We start from the raw sequence: 19,783 nt of genomic DNA, 5'->3' as shown, positions 1-19,783 counted from the left end.
AGTATTTGGCAAATAGTACACTTAAAAAATCTTGAATGCCAGGCAAAGCTCCACATTTATTTTTTATTGTTTTTTCATATTAAGATTTTTGTTTTACTTATGTATTTCATGTGGAAATCTTAGTTTCCTTACTAGGGATATAACCCATACCCGCTGCATTGACAGAATAGAGTTTTAGTCATTGGACTGCCAGGGAAGTCCCAATTTTGTATTTTTTAAAAGTTTTATGTACTTATTTGCCCATAACATTTTGGTTCAAGGTCTTCATTAAGCTTTCATTGTACAGAAGCAAAGAAGTTAAGTAGTTGCTGCATGCAATCTTTTTAGTTTGCAATACTTAGTGTTTTTTTCAGTGGTTTCCTTTTACAGCAAGCTGTGAGCTCTCTGACATCTCTGTAGATAGTTTTATTAATATTATTTCTTTGTTTGCTAAGGTAACATATATGTGTGTGTGTGTGTGTGTGTGTGTGTATTATGTTGTCTTAGTCCATTTTGGCTACTATAACAAAACATCATAGACTTGTGTGGCTTATACGAAACATACATTTATTTCTCATAGTCCTAGAGGCTGGAAAGACCCAACATCGAGGAGCCAGGCAGATTCTGTGTTTGCTGAGGGCCTGGCTCCTGGTTCATAGGTGACCTGCTTTCCCCTTTTTCTCACATGGTAGGAAGGGTGAGGAAGCTCTCTGGGATCCCTTTCCTAAGGGCATTAATCTTACCCATAAGGGCTCCACTTATACCTAATTGCCTCCATAGGCCCACCTCCTAATACCTTGAAATTGGGAATTAGGTTTCAACATATGAATTTGAATTTGAAAGGGAAACATTCAGTCTTTAGCATACATGTACAAATAGATTCAAGGGATTAGATCTGATAGAGTGCCTGAAGAACTATGGACGGAGGTTCATGACATTATATAGGTGGCAGTAATCAAGACCATCCCCAAGGGGGGGAAAAATGCAAAAAGGCAAAATGGTTGTCTGATGAGGCCTTACAAATTTTAGCTGAGAAAAGAAGAGAAGCTAAAGGCAAAGTAGAAAAGGAGAGGAATACCCATTTGAATGCAGAGTTCCAAAGAGCAGCAAGGAGGGATAAAAAAAAGGCTTCCTCAGTGATCAGTGCAAAGAAATAGAGGAAAAGAATAAAATTGGAAAGACTAGAGATCTCTTCAAGAAAATTAGCGATACTAAGGGAACATTTCATGCAAAGATGGGCACAATAGAGGACAGAAATAGTATAGATCTAAAAGAAGCAGAAGATATTAAGAAGAGGTGGCTAGAATACACAGAAGAACTATATAAAAAAGATCTTCATGACCCAGATAATCATGATGGTGTGATCACTTACCAAGAGCCAGATATCCTGGAATGCGAAGTCAAGTGGGCCATAGGAAACATCACTGCAAGCAAAGCTAGTGGAGGTGATGGAATTCCAGTTGAGCTATTTCAAATCCTAAAAGACGATGCTGTAAAAGTGCTGCACTCAATAAGCCAGCAAATCTGGAAAAGTCAGCAGTGGCCATAGGACTGGAAAAGGTCAGTTTTCATTCCAATCTCAAAGAAAGGCAATGCCAAAGAATGTTAAGACTACCTACGACACAATTGCATTCATCTCACATGTTAGCAAAGTAATGCTCTGATTTCTGTAAGCCAGTCTTCAACAGTGAACTGTGAACTTCCAGATGTTCAAGCTGATTTTAGAAAAGGCAGAGGAACCAGAGATCAAATTGCCAACATCCGCCGGATCATCAAAAAAGCTAGAGAGTTAAAAAAAAAAACCAAAACATCTACTTTTGCTTTACTGACTATGCCAAAGTCTTTGACTGTGTGGATCACCACAAACTGTGTAAAATTCTGAAAGAGATGGGAATACCAAACCACCTGACCTGTCTCCTGAGAAATCTGTATGCAGGTCAAGAAGCAACAATTAGAACCAGACATGGAACAACAGAATGGTTCCAAGTAGGGGAAGGAGTACGTCAAGGCTGTATATTATCACCCCGCTTATTTAACTTATATGCAGAGTACATCATGTGAAATGCTTGGCTGGATGAAGCACAAACTGAAATCAGGATTGCAGGGAGAAATCAATAACCTCAGATACGCAGATGACACCATCCGTATGGCAGAAAGCAAAGAAGAACTAACCTCTTGATGAAAGTGAAAGAGGAGAGGGAAGAAGTTGGCTTAAAACTCAACATTCATTAAACTAAGATCATGGCATCCAGTCCCATCGCTTCATGGCAAAGAGATGGGGAAACAGTGCAAACAGTGAGAGCCTTTATTTTGGGGGGGCTCCAAAATCACTGCAGATAGTGAGTGCAGCCATGAAATTAAAAGATGCTTGCTTCTTGGAAGGAAAGCTATGACCAACCTAGATAGCATATTAAAATCAGAGACATTACTTTACTAACAAAAGTCTGTCTAGTCATAGCTATAGTTTTTCCAGTAGTCATCTATGGATGTGAGAGTTGGACTATAAAGAAAGCTGAGCACCGAAGAATTGATTCTTTGAACTGTGGGGTTCGAGAAGACTCTTGAGAGTCCCTTGGACCACAAGGAAATCCAATGACTCCATCTGAAAGGAAATCAGTCCTAAATATTCATTGAAAGGACTGATGCTGAAGCTGAAAACCCAGTACTTTGGCCACCTGGTGGAAGAACCACCTCATTGGAAAAGACCCTGATGCTGGGAAAGATTGAAGGTGGGAGGAGAAGCGGATGACAGACGATGAGATGGTTGGATGGCGTCACCTATGTGATGGACATGAGTTTGAGTAGGCTTCGAGAGTTGGTGATGGACCAGGAACCCTGGCGTGCTGCAGTCCATGGGGTCGCAAAGAGTCGGACACAACTGAGTGACTGAACTGAACTGAACACATGTATTTATATACACTAACACTAGAATTTAGCAATTTTTACAATAAGTAGTCTAGTTCACATGCTTTTCTACTGTTTTCCCTTCTAATAATCTTACATTAAATATTCACAGCTTGAAACAATTATAAGCCAGACAAGAATTGCTTGGCACCTATAGGTTTTGAATAAAAGTAAAAGTAACTTGTCAATTAAAGTTTATTTTTTTAAACTTACCATTAAATTAATCTAAATTTCTTACTTCAGATGACTAAAATAAATTATATTCTCAGTTACTTGACTGAGTCTGATATGACCAAAATAATACTACCCTGTATTAAAATGTTTTTTGATTATCAGTCATTCTGTGATGAAATTTGAAATCATTTTATACAATTTAGTTCATAGATTAATATATTTAATATATTTGGATTTAGCTACATTGTGTTATGGACTTCCTTGATAGCTCAGTTGGTAAAGAATCCACCTGCAATGCAGGAGACCCTGACTCAATTTCTGGGTTTGGAAGATCTGCTGGAGAAGGGATAGGTTACCCACTCCAGTATTCTGGCCTGGAGAATTCCATGGATTGTAGAGTCCATGGGATCACAAAGAGTTGGACACGACTGAATAACTTTCATTTTCGCATTATATTATGTAATAATTGTTCAGAATTGAGAGACATAGTTATAAAAATAATGAAGATAGTGTCTTCACTGCAAGTCCAGTGTGTTCAGATTACACAGTTCAACTGTGGGGAGCATAGGTCTGATTCCTGGTCAGGGAACTAGGATCCTGCACACCTTGAGGTAAGGCTGGAAAAAAAGTTAAATAACCCAAGATGGGTGATAACATTTACTTATTTTTTTTCCATTACAAAGATTCAGAATATTTATAGCTAATTTTCTAATTGTTCCCCCTAAAATATTTGGTCACTATATTACAAATTCTTGTTGTTACTTGCTCAGAAGAATGGTCACATTGCAGTTAGTTAAAATACGTCTGCATTGCTAATGAATGACAATGATACTCTGGAGGATGGCATAGTATTACGGATTCACACAGACCCTAGGGTAAAAGTCCTAGCTGTGAACTGTAGGTCTACCTCTTCCTATCTGTTTAACTTGAACAACTTGCCTCCACTTAACATGTCTGCCTCAAAGTTGTGAAAAGAACCAGTAGCTTAGTGCAGTAGATTGTGACACTCCCTTAAGGACAATAAGCGCAGCATTCAGGCAGTGGCCAGGGATCCTGGTAAGTAGCTCTGCTCATCACCATCTTTCTAGGTGCCCCTGGTTGGGTCACTCATGTCTAAACTTTCTTTTCCTGTGATGGGGACACATTACAGTTTACTTTGCTTACCCTGGAAAATTTATGTGAGAATTCAGTTAGATAGATTATGTACAGTTGGGGGGAAATTATATATAATAGCAAACAAATAGGTACAGTATTATTAAGCAGCTTAATGGTAACTGGTCACCCCATGTTAACCTGTCAGATCTGAGAGTGTGCTATGTCTAGCTGTCTTTTAGTGTTCTTGTGATGGTTGCCTTTACATGTTGCTATAATGGTGGAAGCTACAGACTGGGATACTTTTGGCAATCTGAGTCAAAATCAGCTGCATTATTAAACAGATACGTTGCTTTTAGAAACAACTCAATGAGAATTTCTGTTGCATATTAAGGGGTAATGTGGTATGGATTTGGGGGAGAAAACACCTAATTAGAAGGCTGGATCTGTTCTTAAATTGCGAGTGTGTGTACATCAAAGCCATCATAAGAATAAATTTAAGTCTGATAGTGTACATGGTTTCAGTACACATTGGCGAAATACCCTGCTGATTGCTGATTGAAAACAGTTGTTAATTCTCTACTTCACTAAATTCAGAGTGGAAAAACTTTCCTTAATAAAGAACAGATTGAGGAGATCCAAGACCTTACTGTGTGGGAATTAATGGCAGATGCATATACTGGTAGTTAAAATGTTTCATTAGATGTTAATGTCTTGCTGTGTTTTTAATTGTTCAGGAATTAGCCTCCAGAATATTAAAACCATCTGTTTGTTATCATGATGAAACAGAATGCTTAAATAGTTATTAATTTGTGTTTCTTGTCTTTTTTTTTTTTTTTTTTTTTTTTGAGGGATAATCTGTAAAACTTTGATCTGTTCAGAGGTTAGGGAATTCAGAATGTGAAAGTGAAAAAGAATTTTAAAACACACCACTGTCCCAAATAGCTGTAGTTTTTTTTTTTCCCCTACCTACTGTGCATATATTATGTGTATTCTTTTTCATATTCTTTTTCTAAAGTAAAATGAGTTATCTCTTGCTTTTCATGATGTGATTAAGAATGATCATAGAGCTGGTTTCCCTTAGAACTGCAGATTACTTTTTATTCAATATCAAGAGAATTTAGACATTTGGAGGGTTGAAGGGAAGCTGAAATTTCTAAGTACATGTTGTTCTTTCTGTGCTCCACTAGGTCTGCATAACAACTGAGAGCTGTGGTCCTCATAGATTCAGGCTGACATTGGTTCTAGTCCTGCCTCTGCTGTTTTCTGCCTTTTGTGACATTGCTAGGATTACTTAGTCTTTTTCTGATTTGGTTTCTCTATCTGTAAATTGGGAAGTAAAATTTGATTTACAGAATTTGGGGGCTTCTTAGAAATAGTATGTAGATTGCATATTTATTCTTTAAATAGTAGGTGTATTAATTGCTTCATTTCTTGGTTACATGGAGTCAATGAGATTACAGGTACCAGTGAGAATACATGTTAGCAGTGTAGCTGCACAAGCCAAGAACAGACCCTTCATTTCCTAGCATTTGCCCCTGTGTTGATAGCCAGACATTGGTGTGTTTAAGTTCTTACCCTGAAAATGAGCTAGTATCATCTTATCTCTAGTTGTCTGTCAGGTGGGAGAGCTCTACAAGGGAAAGAATTCACCTCCCTTTGCGTGGTATTCCAGTTTCTGTTTCTGAAGGGTCTGGTCTTTGTCTTCTCATGTCTGAATTTGGTTAGGAAAAATGGTCAAGTTCTTTCTTCATTAATTTATGCAAATCAGCTAAAATCATGCCAAGAAATGGAAACTATGTATTTGAATCTTTCTGCATCTTAGAGAAGTGCCATGTTTTTAGACTAAGAATTTATGATGGTTAGGAAATTTATGATCCTCTCTATAAGCTTTCTTTACCATATCTGCCCCTCATTCAAAATTGGATTATCCCATTCCCTATGTCTCTTTTGTCCAGGCTAAAAATGAGAAAGGCTTCCTGTCACTTAAGTCTTCTGGAGCCAAGTGAAAATCACTATAGTGCAGTGAAGTTTGTTTAAAACCTCGAGTCTTTAGTTCAGGTTCCTCAGAGGTCAGGCAGATGATTCAGATGGGTAATACAGAGCAGTGCAGGGTGTGGAGACGGTGCTAAAATCATCTTGTGTGACTTCGGAGTTAATTCAGTTAGTGCTGCCATTTCCAGTGGTATGAACTGGTACTAAAAATCATTTGTTGTCCTGACAAAGGAAATTTATACCATATTTAAGTTCCTAGAATATACCTTCTGATTTAAAAATTTACTCAGGAGAATGTATGTATTTCTGTAACCAATCGGATTTCTTTTATAAATGTTGTTGTTACTCTTATTAAATGTGTTTGATCATGCACAGTAACATCCCTTCATATGGGATCTTAGAAGATTTTCATTGGATTTATTTTTTAAAAAATAAGAAAATGATTTTTATATTAAAAGTATTTGTTAGAAGGTAAAATAAATAAGATTTTTAAATGCTTCATATTACCCGAATTATTCAAAAGTGGCAATTTCATCAATAAGCGTATATAATACTAAGAGAGCTATTAACTTCTTTTGGTAGTGGTTTTTGACCTTTTGCTGAACAAGTACTTTTAAAATTCTCAAATGCCAGGATGAAGATTTATTAAACGAAGTGCAATTATATGCTACTTTTCATTTTATAATCCTTTACCTGACTATCTGAAATATTTTAAATTACATATGATCACTGTTTCAAGAAGAAAATCAGCAATGGCACTTTTTTGAAGAATAAGGAATTTGAAGGCTTATGTGATTAGAGAGGCCATGGTTAACTAGTGCACATGCCAGTTTTCATCTTACCACTCTACTTTTGAGCTTTCTTTTTTGCAAATTCCAAAAGGCTAACTTTGTAAGACCCAGTCATACTCTTTGTTAATATTTCCAAAAGCTATTTCATGGAGGATTTTAAAGACTGACTTACATGCTACAGAGATTTTGCAGAGACATCTCTGATGGTCCAGTGGTAAGAATCTGCCTGCCAGTGCAGGAGACATGGGTTCGGGAAGATCCCACATGCCGTGTAGCAACTCAGCCTTATGTGCCACAATTACTGAGCCTGTGCTCTAGAGCCCACCTGCTGCAGCTACTGAGTCCATGTGCCCTAGAGCTCGCACTTCTCAATAAGAAAAGCCACCACAGTGAGCGGCCTGTGAGCCTCAACTAGAGAGCAGCCCCTTCTCGCTGCAACCAGAGAAAGCCTGCATGCAGCAACGAAGACCCAGTGTAATCCATAAATAAATACATAAAACGTTATTAAAAATATTCTGCATATTGACCAATTAAACAGATACTTACTGAACATCTAATAAATGTAGGCACTATTTTAGATTCTGCAGATACAATAGTGAACAAAACAGTTAAGAATCCTGGTACTCAAATAGGTTCTTATCTAGTTTCAGTGTAGTTGGGGTGGGGTATGTGTTTGAAGGAGACAGAGGACAGATATTATAGGTAAACATTAGATGGTGTTAAGTAGAGGCAGTGTTACAGTTGTAAAGAGGATGATCTGGGAAGTCCTCACTGAGAAAGTGACATTTCAGTAAAGATCTGAGGAAGAGCAGTAGTGAACCATGTGCCTTTGGGGGCTAAATATCTCAAACAACAAGTACCACAAGTGCAAAGGCCCTGAGGTGGGGGCCCTCCTGGTTTATTTGAAAAATAGTGATAAGGCCAGTGAAAATGTTATAGAGTGAACAAGGCAGAGAGGAGTAGAAAATGAGGTCAAGAGAAAGAATGGGGGAACCAGACAGATTGGGGGCTACTTTGTAGGCATTAGAGTGACCTTTGTCATTACTCTTACTTTTTTATAGGAGCTCTCTGGCTCCTGAGAGAGATGCCTGGACATAGTGGGCAAAGGTACAAACTGGATATCAGATAGGAAGGTATTTTTTTAATCCAGGTAAGAGAAGACAGCAGCTTTGAACAGGGCAGTAACTGTAGAGGGAAAGATTTTAGCCTTGGCCAAAGGTGAAGTTGCTGTTGATAGCAATTGGACACATGGAGGATATTACTTTAGTTGTTACAAGTTTGAGACTTCTATTACACATCTAATTAAACTTGCAGATGCAGCTGGTTTGAAGAGACTAAAATTTTGGGAGGACATCAAGGCAATTGAAGCATCATTAGCATATAGATAGTATTTGAAGACATGACACTGGATGAGATCATCAAGGGTAGTGATTATAGACAGAAAAAAGAAGAGGTCCAAGGACAGAGCCTTGGGGAACCTAATGTTAAGATATGTAAGGAGTGGCCAGAGGAGGTAGGAGGGAAAACAGGATTGGAGCAAAGTGCTTTTAGGATGATCAGTTGTATTGGATGTTATTATAGCTACTGATGCTTCCTGTAGATAGATCAATAACATGAGGACTCACAGTGACTGCTAGGCTTACCCATTTGTGGGTAATTAATGATTGGTACTGCCTTTCAATCAAGGCAGGATGGACTCTCGCCCTCTGGCCTGCTCTGGTCCTCAGGTCATCCCCTTCCCAGAGTGGAAGAGTACAAAGGACTGCCACCCTACATTCCACTCGGATCCCACCACTCCCCCTCTTATAGCACGCCTACTAGTTTTCTGGGACTTCAGAAGTCTCTGTCCACATACTATCAATCTGGTTTTCACAGCCTGTTTCCTAGATCTGTCTGCCTGAAAACAGCCTGCACCACAGCCATGCATGTGGTCAGACCTGAGTTTGGGCAGTGCTCATGGTAGTTGGGTAAAGTGAGCATGTGGATGGAAACTGGAGGTTGGGCTGGGAAGTTACCCCATGAGCAGGTGAGGCTTTTGAGATGTGCGAGAGAACTACAGCTGGAAAGAGAAGGACACTAGACTGGGGCTGGTTGTTCTGCACTGCCATGTTCTGTCAAGAAACTTTAAGACATATAGAAGTCTAACATAAAACCTGACCTTCAAGTGTCATTGTGAACATTCATTTAAGCAAGGTCAGTGGATGAGATATTTTATTTAACACTCTATTAGCTTAATTTACAACTTTTAACTATTTAGACTTAACTTTTTTTTTCTTTTTTTTTGTTTTGACTTAACTGTTTTTGATTCTCTTGTCTGGAAATCTGCAAATGCTTCTGATAGCTATTTTCATTGAGCTGGACAGAGCAGTTTCATCACATGTTGAGGACAAATGCCTCATTGGAATGGGTTAAACAGAGAATGGGAGGGGGAACATGAGAGATACTGAATAAAATGTTTTTAAGGATTATTTTGTAAGGGGAATCTTGAAAAGGTAGCTGGGTTTCTTTGTTTTGCCTTGATTGATTGTCTTCTAAGGTAGAAACAATAATAAACAGAATGTTTTTACTCTAAAGAGAAGACTTAGTTTATTGGCACTGCCATAAGAAAATGCCACAGAGTGGGTGGCTTAAACCAGACATTTCACCGTTGTGGAGACTAGAAGTCGAAGATGGTAGATTTTCTGTCTTCCAGGGCCTTTCTTCTTCCCTGTAGAGGAGGCCGTCTTCTCACTGTGTCCTCACATGGCCTATTCTCTGTGCATGTGTTTATCTCATGCCTCCCTATGTCAGTCTCATCTTCTTATAAGGACACCAATCTGATTCAATTAGAGCCCACTCTTATGACATCATTTTAACTCAGTTACATTTTTAAAGTCCCTATCTTCAAATAAGTCACATTCTGAAGTAATGAAAGTTGTGGTTTCAATATATGAATTTGGGGTGGACACATTGGAAAAGACTGTAATGCTGGGAAAGATTGAAGGCAAAAGGAGAAGAGGGCGACAGAGGATGAGATGGTTGGGTGGCATCACTGACTCAGTGGACATGAGTTTGAGCAAACTCCTGGAGACAGTGAAGGGCCCGGAAACGTGGCGTGCTGCAGTCCATGGGACCTGCAAAGAGTCGGACATGACTGAACAACAACAGCAGCAATTAAGTGTGTAGTAGGGGTTTCAAATACTCTAGAATATGTATGTGTGGAACCCATACCACCTATGAAAAATGACTATGGCTTCTCGAAAGGGTTGACCATAGTGTTTTCTAAACAAGTTCATTTCTGTCCTCCTTGAAGTAATGTAACCTAGCAATGTAGCCTAGCCCAGCCTAATGTAGTCTACTCAATAATTGGTGCATGTTTGATAATATGAACTGAATTCTCTCAGCTCACCCCCCACCCAATTCAAAGTCATATGTTTAAACCTGAACCCTCAATTTATTTGGAGTAAGGAAGTAATTAAGGTTAAATGAGGTCATAAGAGGATATAACTAATGTCCTTTATTAGAAGAGTGATTAGAAAGGTCATTCTCTTTCTTCCCTCCATATGAGTGTACAGAGAGATGGTGGCTGTCTGTAAGACAGGAAGAGCGCTCTTACCAGAAACCGACCATGCTGGAACAGTCTTCGTCTTGTTCTTATATTTCTGGCCTCCAAAAGTGAGAAAATTTCTGTTGTTTAAGCCAGTCAGTCTGGTACTTTGTTATGGCAACCTGAGTCAACTAAGACATTAAGATACACGTGGACATTAACATTCAAAGAAATAAAAAAGGAGAGGGCAGAAGATCTAAACAGATATTTCTCCAGAGAAGATAAATAACCAACAGGTAAATGAAAAGATGCTCAACACCACTAATTATTAGGGAAATGCAAATCAGAACTACAATGAGGTATCACCTCTCACCTGTCAGAAGGGCCATTCACAAAGTCTCCAAATAATAAGTACTGGAAAGGGTGTGTTGAAGAGGGAAACTTCCTACATTGTTGATGGAAATGTCAACTGTTACAACCACCAGGATTCCTTAAAAAACTAGAAATAAAAAAGAGTGGGTATATGTATAATTGATGCACTTTGTTGTACACTTGAAACTGTCACAGCATTGTGATCAACTATACTCCAATAAAAAAGAAAAACTAAAAATAGAACTACCATAAGATCCAGCAGTACCACTCTTAGGGATTTTACCTGAAAAAGACAATTCTAATTTGAAAAGATAACATGTATTACTGTGTTCATAGCATCACTGTTTACTCACCAGCCAAATGATATTGTCTCAGAAATTCCTTTCAGTAATCAAAATCTCACTATCAGAAGGCTAGAAACTATGCCAAAGTAGTCAAACATCCCTTCATCCAATTATTTTGCATTGCATATGTTTATTGTGGATTTCTGAACCTATATGAAAACAGATTTATTTTTCAGTCCACGGTCATACTTAAGGAATGCCAAATAGACAAGCTTTTCCCTTTCATCTCATTCTTGTGCATTATTTTCCCCCCAGATAGTTTAGACTTCTTTTTTGATAGGAAATGAAAAGTCAGGTTGTTATCATGCCTTTTGTCAACATAATTCAACTTGGAAATAGTACCCAGGTTGTAGATAGAGATTTTATTTATGTATGAGCACTGATTTTTACACTTCCATTCCCTTTCCTTCACATAATTAAGCTATGAAGAGATAGTATCATAATAGCCTCTTGGCCAAATCATAGAGTTATGATTCTCTGGATAAGTCATAGAATATTATTAAGTTTTGTTGTTTGGGTTGCATTTGTCTGTTGGAAGGATATCAAAGTTGGTTAGGTTGTTCTTAATTGCCTTTTGTTTATATTTGGACCTACATAGTTAGATTGATCTTAGCTTATTTTCTGCTCCTTATTTGATTAACTTTTCAATTTTTCTTGTTGCTGTGAAGTCCACTGAACCTGTTTAAATGTGAATAATATGTGTGGTTGTCCAGTGTAAGCACTTCAGTAGTTTCTCTTTTTTTCAGGCAAATAACACAATCTTCATGTTATTATCTATGGGATACCTTGAGTATTTATTTGGGAACATCAGTGACAGAGAGAAATGACACTCCAAAATCCAGGCATATCCAGGAACCCTGTTTATGATACATGGATTGAGACAGTTCCTCCTTTTCTTGTCTTTGGAAACTGACTGTAATAGGCAAGATTCCAAGATGACCCTCCAGATACGCCCCCGTTGACTCACATGTTTAGATTTTTATATGGACAGTTGACTTTGAGAAAGAGAGTTGTGTTCTTTTGCTTCAATAGTCTGATTTAATCAGGTAAGTCTTCAATTAGGGAACTCTTCTCTGGAGTAAAAGATGAAATTCATGGGACTTCTTGTTATTTAGTTGCCAAGTTGTGTCCAACTTTTTTGTGACCCCCTTGGACTGTATTCTGCCAGGGTCCTCTGTTCATGATATTTCCTAGGCAGGAATACTAGAATGGGTTGCCATTTCCTTCTCCAGGGGATCTTCCTGACCTAGGGATTTAACCTGTAGCTCCTGCATTGGTAAGTGGATTCTATACCACTGGGCCACCCGGGAAATCCTGATGAATTCTTACCTTTTCAAAATAAACTGCTCTATTAAAATATTCATTAAATACAACATGTTTTCATTATGTATGATGATATTTATTCATTATCAGTCTAATATTTTAACAGAGATGTATAACCATCACCATACTACAATTTTTAAACTTTGCCATCACCTCAAAAATTTCCCTTGTGCCCATTTGAAAATTGGTGGTCTTACATTCCTTTGCAAAATTCATTAGAATTTGGTGGGCTATTTTTTATTTATTGTTAAGTTGAGTTTGTTGCCTTTCATCAGAGTTTTGCAGCTTTTTAAAATTAAGATCATCCTGTGGTTCTCTTTTTGTTTTGTTACTATCAGATTTGGGCACAGATTAGCTTTACTATTTTTTTTTTTCCCTTCAAGCTCTGGATCAAATTTTGTTAAAGTTTTTTAAAAATTGAAGCTAGTTTAGTATGATTTTTGTCAGTAGCAACAGATAATTATGTTTACTATTGAATTTCGAATATGTTCATTATCACATTTTTGTAATGATAATCATATTGTTTTTACATTGTGTTGGCACAGTGTTATGTTATTTCTGGGTTTTGATTTTTATCTCTTTATTCTTAGATGTATAAGAAGTATGTCTCTTTTATATTTGTGGGCTTTTCTCCCAATTTTACTTTAATTTATTAATTGTATAATATTTAACTTTCCAATTCATTATGTAGTGTTTATTTTTGTAGTCTCCTTTCTCTAATCTTCCCCACTGTTGCTTTTCTTGTTGTGTTAACTTTTTGTTCTCTGTAGTTAGGCTATTTATTTCTGTTACTTCCAATCTGGTAGAAAATACATAAGTTAATCTCTAGCACAGAATTAACAGATCTTGTTAAATGTTTTACTCATGTATTTATAATTTTCACTTTCTTAATTTATTAGTGCTGTTTGTTATTTTTTCTATGGCTCAGTTATAATTGTGGAGAGAATTTTTATTATCTTTATACTGAATAAAAATCTCTAGGTAATATGGATATCCAGTTTAAAATGTCATTAATTTTTACTATCCAGAAGGCTGTTCATGTAGTTTCTGAATTTTAATACCTTGATTTTCATTGTAGCCTACTTCATCTTCAGTTTGTGGTAATGTGCCCTGGATGCTCTGGAAGATGTGGTCTATATAAGTTACCTAATTTAATATGTATTGCTTGAGTCAAACTGAGTTCTGTAACCCTTTAACCCCTGGGTCCCTTTCTGTTGTTTTATTTTTTTAGTGTAAATAGCATGTTAAAGTTTTTTAACTCCTGTTGATTTCCTTTTATAAAGAACGGAAGTGTAAAAGATAAATATTATACCTTTTATTGCTATAAAATGATTATCTTTGGCATATGACTTTAGCCATTTATTTCTAATATTTTGTCTTTTTTTCTCTTTTAAAATTTAGGAGTGCTTTATGACCAGCAAATATATTTTTTTTTCACTTTACCCAATACAAACTAGATATCCTTGCCTTTAAAAATAAAAGGGAGCTTAATCCATGTATGTTATTGTTATAATATCCAATATACTTAACCACATGCTTGCTTTGTTGCTATTTCCCTTATTTTTTTCCATTTCTGTTAATTATTATTCTTATTCTTTTACATGTGATAGTAACTTAGAAGCAAATAACTTTAGTATTTAAATTTTACGAGTGATTAATTTTATGATTATGAAATCCTTAAAATTCTTTTTCTGTTGAAAACAATAACAGAATAACTTCTGATTCTGTGATACCAGAGAAATTTCACACAAATTCCTTGCACTACCCTAGCTTCCAGAATTTAATTTTTGTTCCTGTCACATGTTATTACTATGCATTTAAAAGTACAATATTTATTTCTTAAGAACAAGTTTTTTACTATTCAACTTTGTAATTTTGTTTGTACTAGGTATTTTCCGCTAGCTTGTTTTGACGTGTCCAACCTTTTCATTAAGTTATTTACTTTGGTTCTGTGCCTTTCCTCCAAAATACCTTTTAAAACCTAAGAAATAAAACAGTCAAATGCCACTCAATCTATGAAACTTTCTCCATTTGGGGACAGTTTTATATGGGAAAAATAAAACACCACTTTTATGAGATTAAATACTCACTGTTTTGATGTTAGTGGAGGTATATTTTAAAATATCATTGAACAGGAGATTTGGTGCTTATTGGCACCTTCAAGAAATGTTGTATATTGTTCATTTCGATCCCTGCAGGAATACTCAGCAGTCCAAGATAAGATTTATGGTGCTTTGAGGAACCAAAACTGGGGTAGGAGATTACTTTCGGCTGTTCTTGTGCATGGCACTGCGTAAGTCCCATCAGTCTTCTTGAGTTCTAGCCATAGGTATCTTCTCACATACTTCATCCCTTTGTGAGTTTTGTTTGAAGAGTTAATGGCACCTTCTGAACATCTTGCATCTTCTTGGAACTCTCCATACACACATGAAATGAACGGCGCAGCCTAGCTCACAAATCTTGCCAGATGTGCACAAATTGCTCCACCTTCCCTCAGTCTGGGACAGTGGGACTCTCTTACATGTTCATTAGCCATAACAAAACCATGTATCATTATTTTCCCAATTAGTCATTAATAATAGTTAACTCTAATGACAGCACAGTTTCAGAGCATGGTAAATATACTGCTGACCACGAAATCTGATGAAAATACACTGGCTTCTTATATTTCACAAAAGATGATAATTCTGCCTGATAGGATTATAGCCACTCATGCTAGACGCTAGCTTCCTTTCACTTTTTTTTTCTTTTTTCTACTTCTGATTCTTAAACTATATTATACCTAATGGGTAGAAACTTCTAAAACTTGAGTGAATTGTAGTAATTTTTAAATAAGTGAGGTCCTTAGATATCTAAAGACTGATAGTAAAAAATTTCATTGCATCATTTATACCAGAAACTTTCTTATAACAGAGCTGCTGTGAATGCTAGGAGAAATCAATGCATGCAGATTGATTTTTCTTAGGTCTTTAAATGTTTAAGCCAGCACCTGGCCTTTGTAATGTCTCTTGGTTGTAGGTAATAGCTGGGAATTTCAGGTGAAGGATTACAACTTCTGAGTTAGTTATGCTACCCCGAATGATCCATTGGATGTGGTTGAAAATGCCAGTCTTAAATGTATTCATGGGATTAGGAAGGAATACTTCTTTGCCTGAAATCTTGTGGTTTAGCTTTAGTACTTACTGTAGTCAGTCTGTATCTTTGAAATATTGAGCTGTCTGACAGCTTAAAATCCTAAGTTTCCTTTAAACTTGAGCCTGGCTTTGGAGGTGAAAGGGGTAATATGGGGGTGGATTTTATGTAAGGCTCTCTGAAGAGAATTCACTGAAGTGCTTTTGCTGGCAGGACACAAGGAAGACTAGTAAACTGCTTCCTCTGAGTTTTTCTTGGGTTTTTCTCTTAGCCTAGATCAACATTTAGTCAGATAATTTACATCAGGGCCACTGGGGTCTCTTGTTGGACCTTGTTGAAGTCATCCTTTTCCTTCCATGAAGAAATGTGGAAGAGACCCAAATGGAAAGTCTAGATTTTGTTAAGCCATTTGAGCATTAGGAAAAGTCTTGATTTTCTTATTCTCTGACTTCCCATTTGATGTTTATTTCTCCTCTAAGTTGGAGGTGTTAGTTTTTATAAACATTATTTGATCAAATGTTACCTAATAAGATTTCTTTGTGAATACAGTTAGTTACCATAGATGTATAGAAAATAAATTCTATGGGAGAATACTGGTCTACCACAGAATCATTATTTCCAGGTTAAATGTAAACATTTAAGTAAGCACTGTGAATTACAATGAAGATAGCAGTAGGCAGTAGAGACATGGGGTTAGTCCTCAATCTGTTCCCTAATTCTGAGCAGATTTCCTTTATTAGTTTTTGTTTTTGTTTTTTTCCATTCCACCCACTGAAGTTAGTTTTACCTGCCTCTACTTAACTTAGAGATCCAATGAGATAAGAGTTCTGACATTGTTTATGAATTACATTCCACACACAGATTTTATCATCAGTATAAATATATTTAATGCAGGCCTTTTAAAACTTGATAAAATTTATCACAACTATAAAAGGCATTCAGTGAAAAATGAGATGCTTGATAGACTTTGAAGGCATATGTCAGAAAATAAATATATAGAGAAAGAACGCTTTAAAGAGCATGGTGGAAGAGATAATATCTGAGCTTCAAAAAAAACTTTGACCTGAAAAGTGCAGAGAGAATGAGAGTGAGCATTCCCGACTGAGAAAATCTAGTGTGAAAAAGTACAGGCCAGGAATGGACATGACATGTTCAGGAAATTGAAAGGAAGTGATGTTCATTTTGGGTTCAATTACCCTTTATTACAAGTATAAAAATGAAAACTTGAAGAGAATGACAGTATTCTGAACTTTTATTCCATAGTAATAAGAAAAGGCTCATATAGCTTGCATCTGAATTAACTTAGAATTAGTAGGTTTAACAATAACTTAGGAGGAAACTAAGTTCTTAAGGGCTCAGGAGGATACAGAATAAAATTAGGATCATTTTTTCTTGGTTCCATTAGAGGAGACTTCCTGAAGAAAGGGATTTTAGAAGGAAGTGATAAAAGTGGATTTGCAGAAATGTTGAAATAAAAAAAAAAAAAAGAATGCCTTTTACATAGTGGGGATTTGGGAATAGCTGATTAGATGGTATGGCCAAAAGTCAGGTCTGAACTGTAGTCTTTAAAGAGGCACATTAAAGCTGCAAGGCATGCTGATTTGATTTCATTCTCCAGTCATCTTGGTTCACCTTCCCCCATGGTCCCAAGAGCCACATGAAAGCCTGCAGCCAAGGTGTTTGGTACCTGTTACCTGTTCTGCTCTCTGAAGCTCCCTGCTACCCAGAAATAAGGGGCTCATATTCTGTTTGACATTTCCCTTTTTCCGACCCATGCCCCCCTCTACTGTTTCTTCCTGTTTCCTCACAAAAGGAGTTGTTTTTTTTTTTTTTTTTTAGTTTCCGATAAGACTCCTGATCATTTCCTAGCATGTTGGTTTCCCTGCCTTTTCTTTTTGACTTTCCCTCATAAAGAGTATTTTTCTCTCTCCTTTCAGCCATAGGAACTTAATCTTCTTTTACAATCCAAGACTTCAGACATTGCCTTTCCTCCTAACATCACTGGCTCGTTTCTGGTTTTCATTTAGTGCGTATGTTTCCTTGTGTTGCTGTCTGTTTATCCTGCTCTTTCTCTTGCTAGAGTGAGCACATTGTAAAGGGGCTGTGTGTTGTAACTTGCATCACATTGCTTGCGTTCTCTGCAAACGTGGTTGGTGATAACATCACAGACTAATGGTCCTTGTGAATTTGACTCAGTCTTATATAGACTCTTGGTTTGCTGTTCTGTGTGTTTGTTAATTTTGAGTGAAAAATCAGACCTGGGTAAATATGTCCAACATCCTGAACATGAAAATCAGGGCCAGTAAATGTGTAGAAACTGGTAACATAGCTTTGTAAAGCTATTAAACAGCAGAGACTGTTTAAGTTGATCAATAAGCACCATATCTCTAGTTTTACTTTCAGGCTTAGATGTTATATTTAATACATAGTCGTTGAATGGATGCTGGCTTAATTTACTTAAGCTGTAGGTCTTAATTTGGTATTTTAAAATATCTTTAGAGTATTATCTTGAAAAACAGGGTCTCCCTAGTGGTTAAAGGATAATATAAAGAATCTCATCATTTTCTCTTAGGAAAAGAAAAACTTGTTTTTTGTTCTGTTTGTTGTTTCTTTTTTTTCTTCTCCAGAACAGGACAGAGAGAATAAGATAGAAATCATAGTTGGTGAAACCTGGATTGGAAAAATCTCAGGGAAGATTATCCTCCAAGATTCATGTTAGACTTTTCAAGTGTTTATTTAAGGCTTGCTCAGGTCTTTTATCTACATTGACATTTTATGCTAAATGTTTTACTTATGTTATCCTCCACATTTCATTCTACAGCAGCTTGCCTGGCCCAATTCAGAAGCTGAGAAAAATGCTAAAGATCAGGACCTTAAATTGTTCATTTTTGACAAGGCTTAAAGAATAAGGGTGAAGGAGCAGTTGTGTGAGGAGATCACTGACACTTTTCTTTTTTCTCTTTTCTTCTTCCTTCAGCTCAAGCCAGGGCAGAACAGCTGCAGGGACAGTGACAGTGAAAGCGCCAGTGGAGAATCCAAAGGCTTCCACAGGAGCAGCTCCCGGGAAAGGCTCAGCGACGTAAGTTAAAAAAAAAAAAAAACTAGAACCACCAGACCACACATCCCTTGAGTCCAGTTTCCGTTCACCGGCACATCCCTTCTCTTCATTTTGTAAATATCCAAGCATTTATCCTTTCTTGGCAGACACATATTTGAGCCTTGCTTTATAGTGTCGTTCTGTTTTCTAGTTTGACTTAAAATGTGTTTTAAAGAATTATAATGTTGGTTGGGTGTATCTGTCAGCTTAGAAACTATAGATTACAAAAGGAAGTGATAATACTTTTTGGTATCAGTGTTACAAACGGAAAAACTAGTCTGGCAGTGCTGCAACTGGGAGATGGAGTACTTAAATGTGTGCCTTTCGTCATTTCTTCATTTGTGAGATCAGTGACAGCCCCTTTCTTTCATTTTATTCCTGTTGGAAGGGTGACTAACCCACCACTTACTTGGCAAGTGAAGGAATTAAAATTTCCTTCTGATTTCTGGAGAAAACCCCCCTGTGAGCACACACCACATGCCTCCTAAGGGGTCTGTCAGCCTTCTAGACCTGTTCTAACCACTCTCCAGCCCCCAGTGCATCAGCAAGGCACGGAACCACTTCTGCCCTTTTGGGGTCATCTCACACCCCTCCCTAATGTGTCCTAGAACAGGATCCTTGACCCGTCTTTGCACCTGAGAGCAACACTTTAAAACTTTCCTTTAAAATAGATCGAGTAGGGGGAAATTTTTATTCATGATAGAAAGACAGGAACATTAACAGAGTGAGACAGTATTCTTTTTTTCTTCCCAATCTGTTTGATTTATTTGCAAAAACCTTTTACTAGAGGAAGAAAATAATTCTACTGTCACTAAAAAAATAATTTGGGTAACCAAAGAAGAGCATTCCCATAAATAACACCATTTTACCTTTTGTGATTAGTGTACTCAATTTGGGAAATTTCCTTTTCTTTTCTTTTTTCTCTTCCTGTCTTTTCTCATCACTTCTTTCCCTCTCCCTCTCTCCGCCTTCCCTCGTCTTTCTTTCTTTCCTTTCTTCCTTTTTTTTTTCCCCCAGAAGCTACAGATTACATTTTAGTCACCACAGGTGGTAA

The 19,783-nt window shown here is 37.0% G+C and overlaps 1 protein-coding gene across 2 annotated transcripts in view; it reads left to right on the top strand.

Annotated features, from left to right (window-relative positions):
- AUTS2 (activator of transcription and developmental regulator AUTS2) overlaps nt 1-19,783 on the top strand; it is a 1,188,182-nt gene that overhangs the window by 479,731 nt on the left and 688,668 nt on the right. For both annotated transcript variants that reach the window (XM_065924779.1, XM_065924780.1), the window contains exon 3: nt 18,610-18,711. In XM_065924779.1, the coding sequence (XP_065780851.1) occupies nt 18,610-18,711 (102 nt within the window). The remainder of the gene's footprint in view (nt 1-18,609; nt 18,712-19,783) is intronic.

Source organism: Muntiacus reevesi, chromosome 2 (assembly GCF_963930625.1).
Source record: "Muntiacus reevesi chromosome 2, mMunRee1.1, whole genome shotgun sequence".
In the NCBI taxonomy this organism is placed as follows: domain Eukaryota; kingdom Metazoa; phylum Chordata; class Mammalia; order Artiodactyla; family Cervidae; genus Muntiacus; species Muntiacus reevesi.
This window is presented reverse-complemented; position numbering and strand designations above follow the sequence as displayed.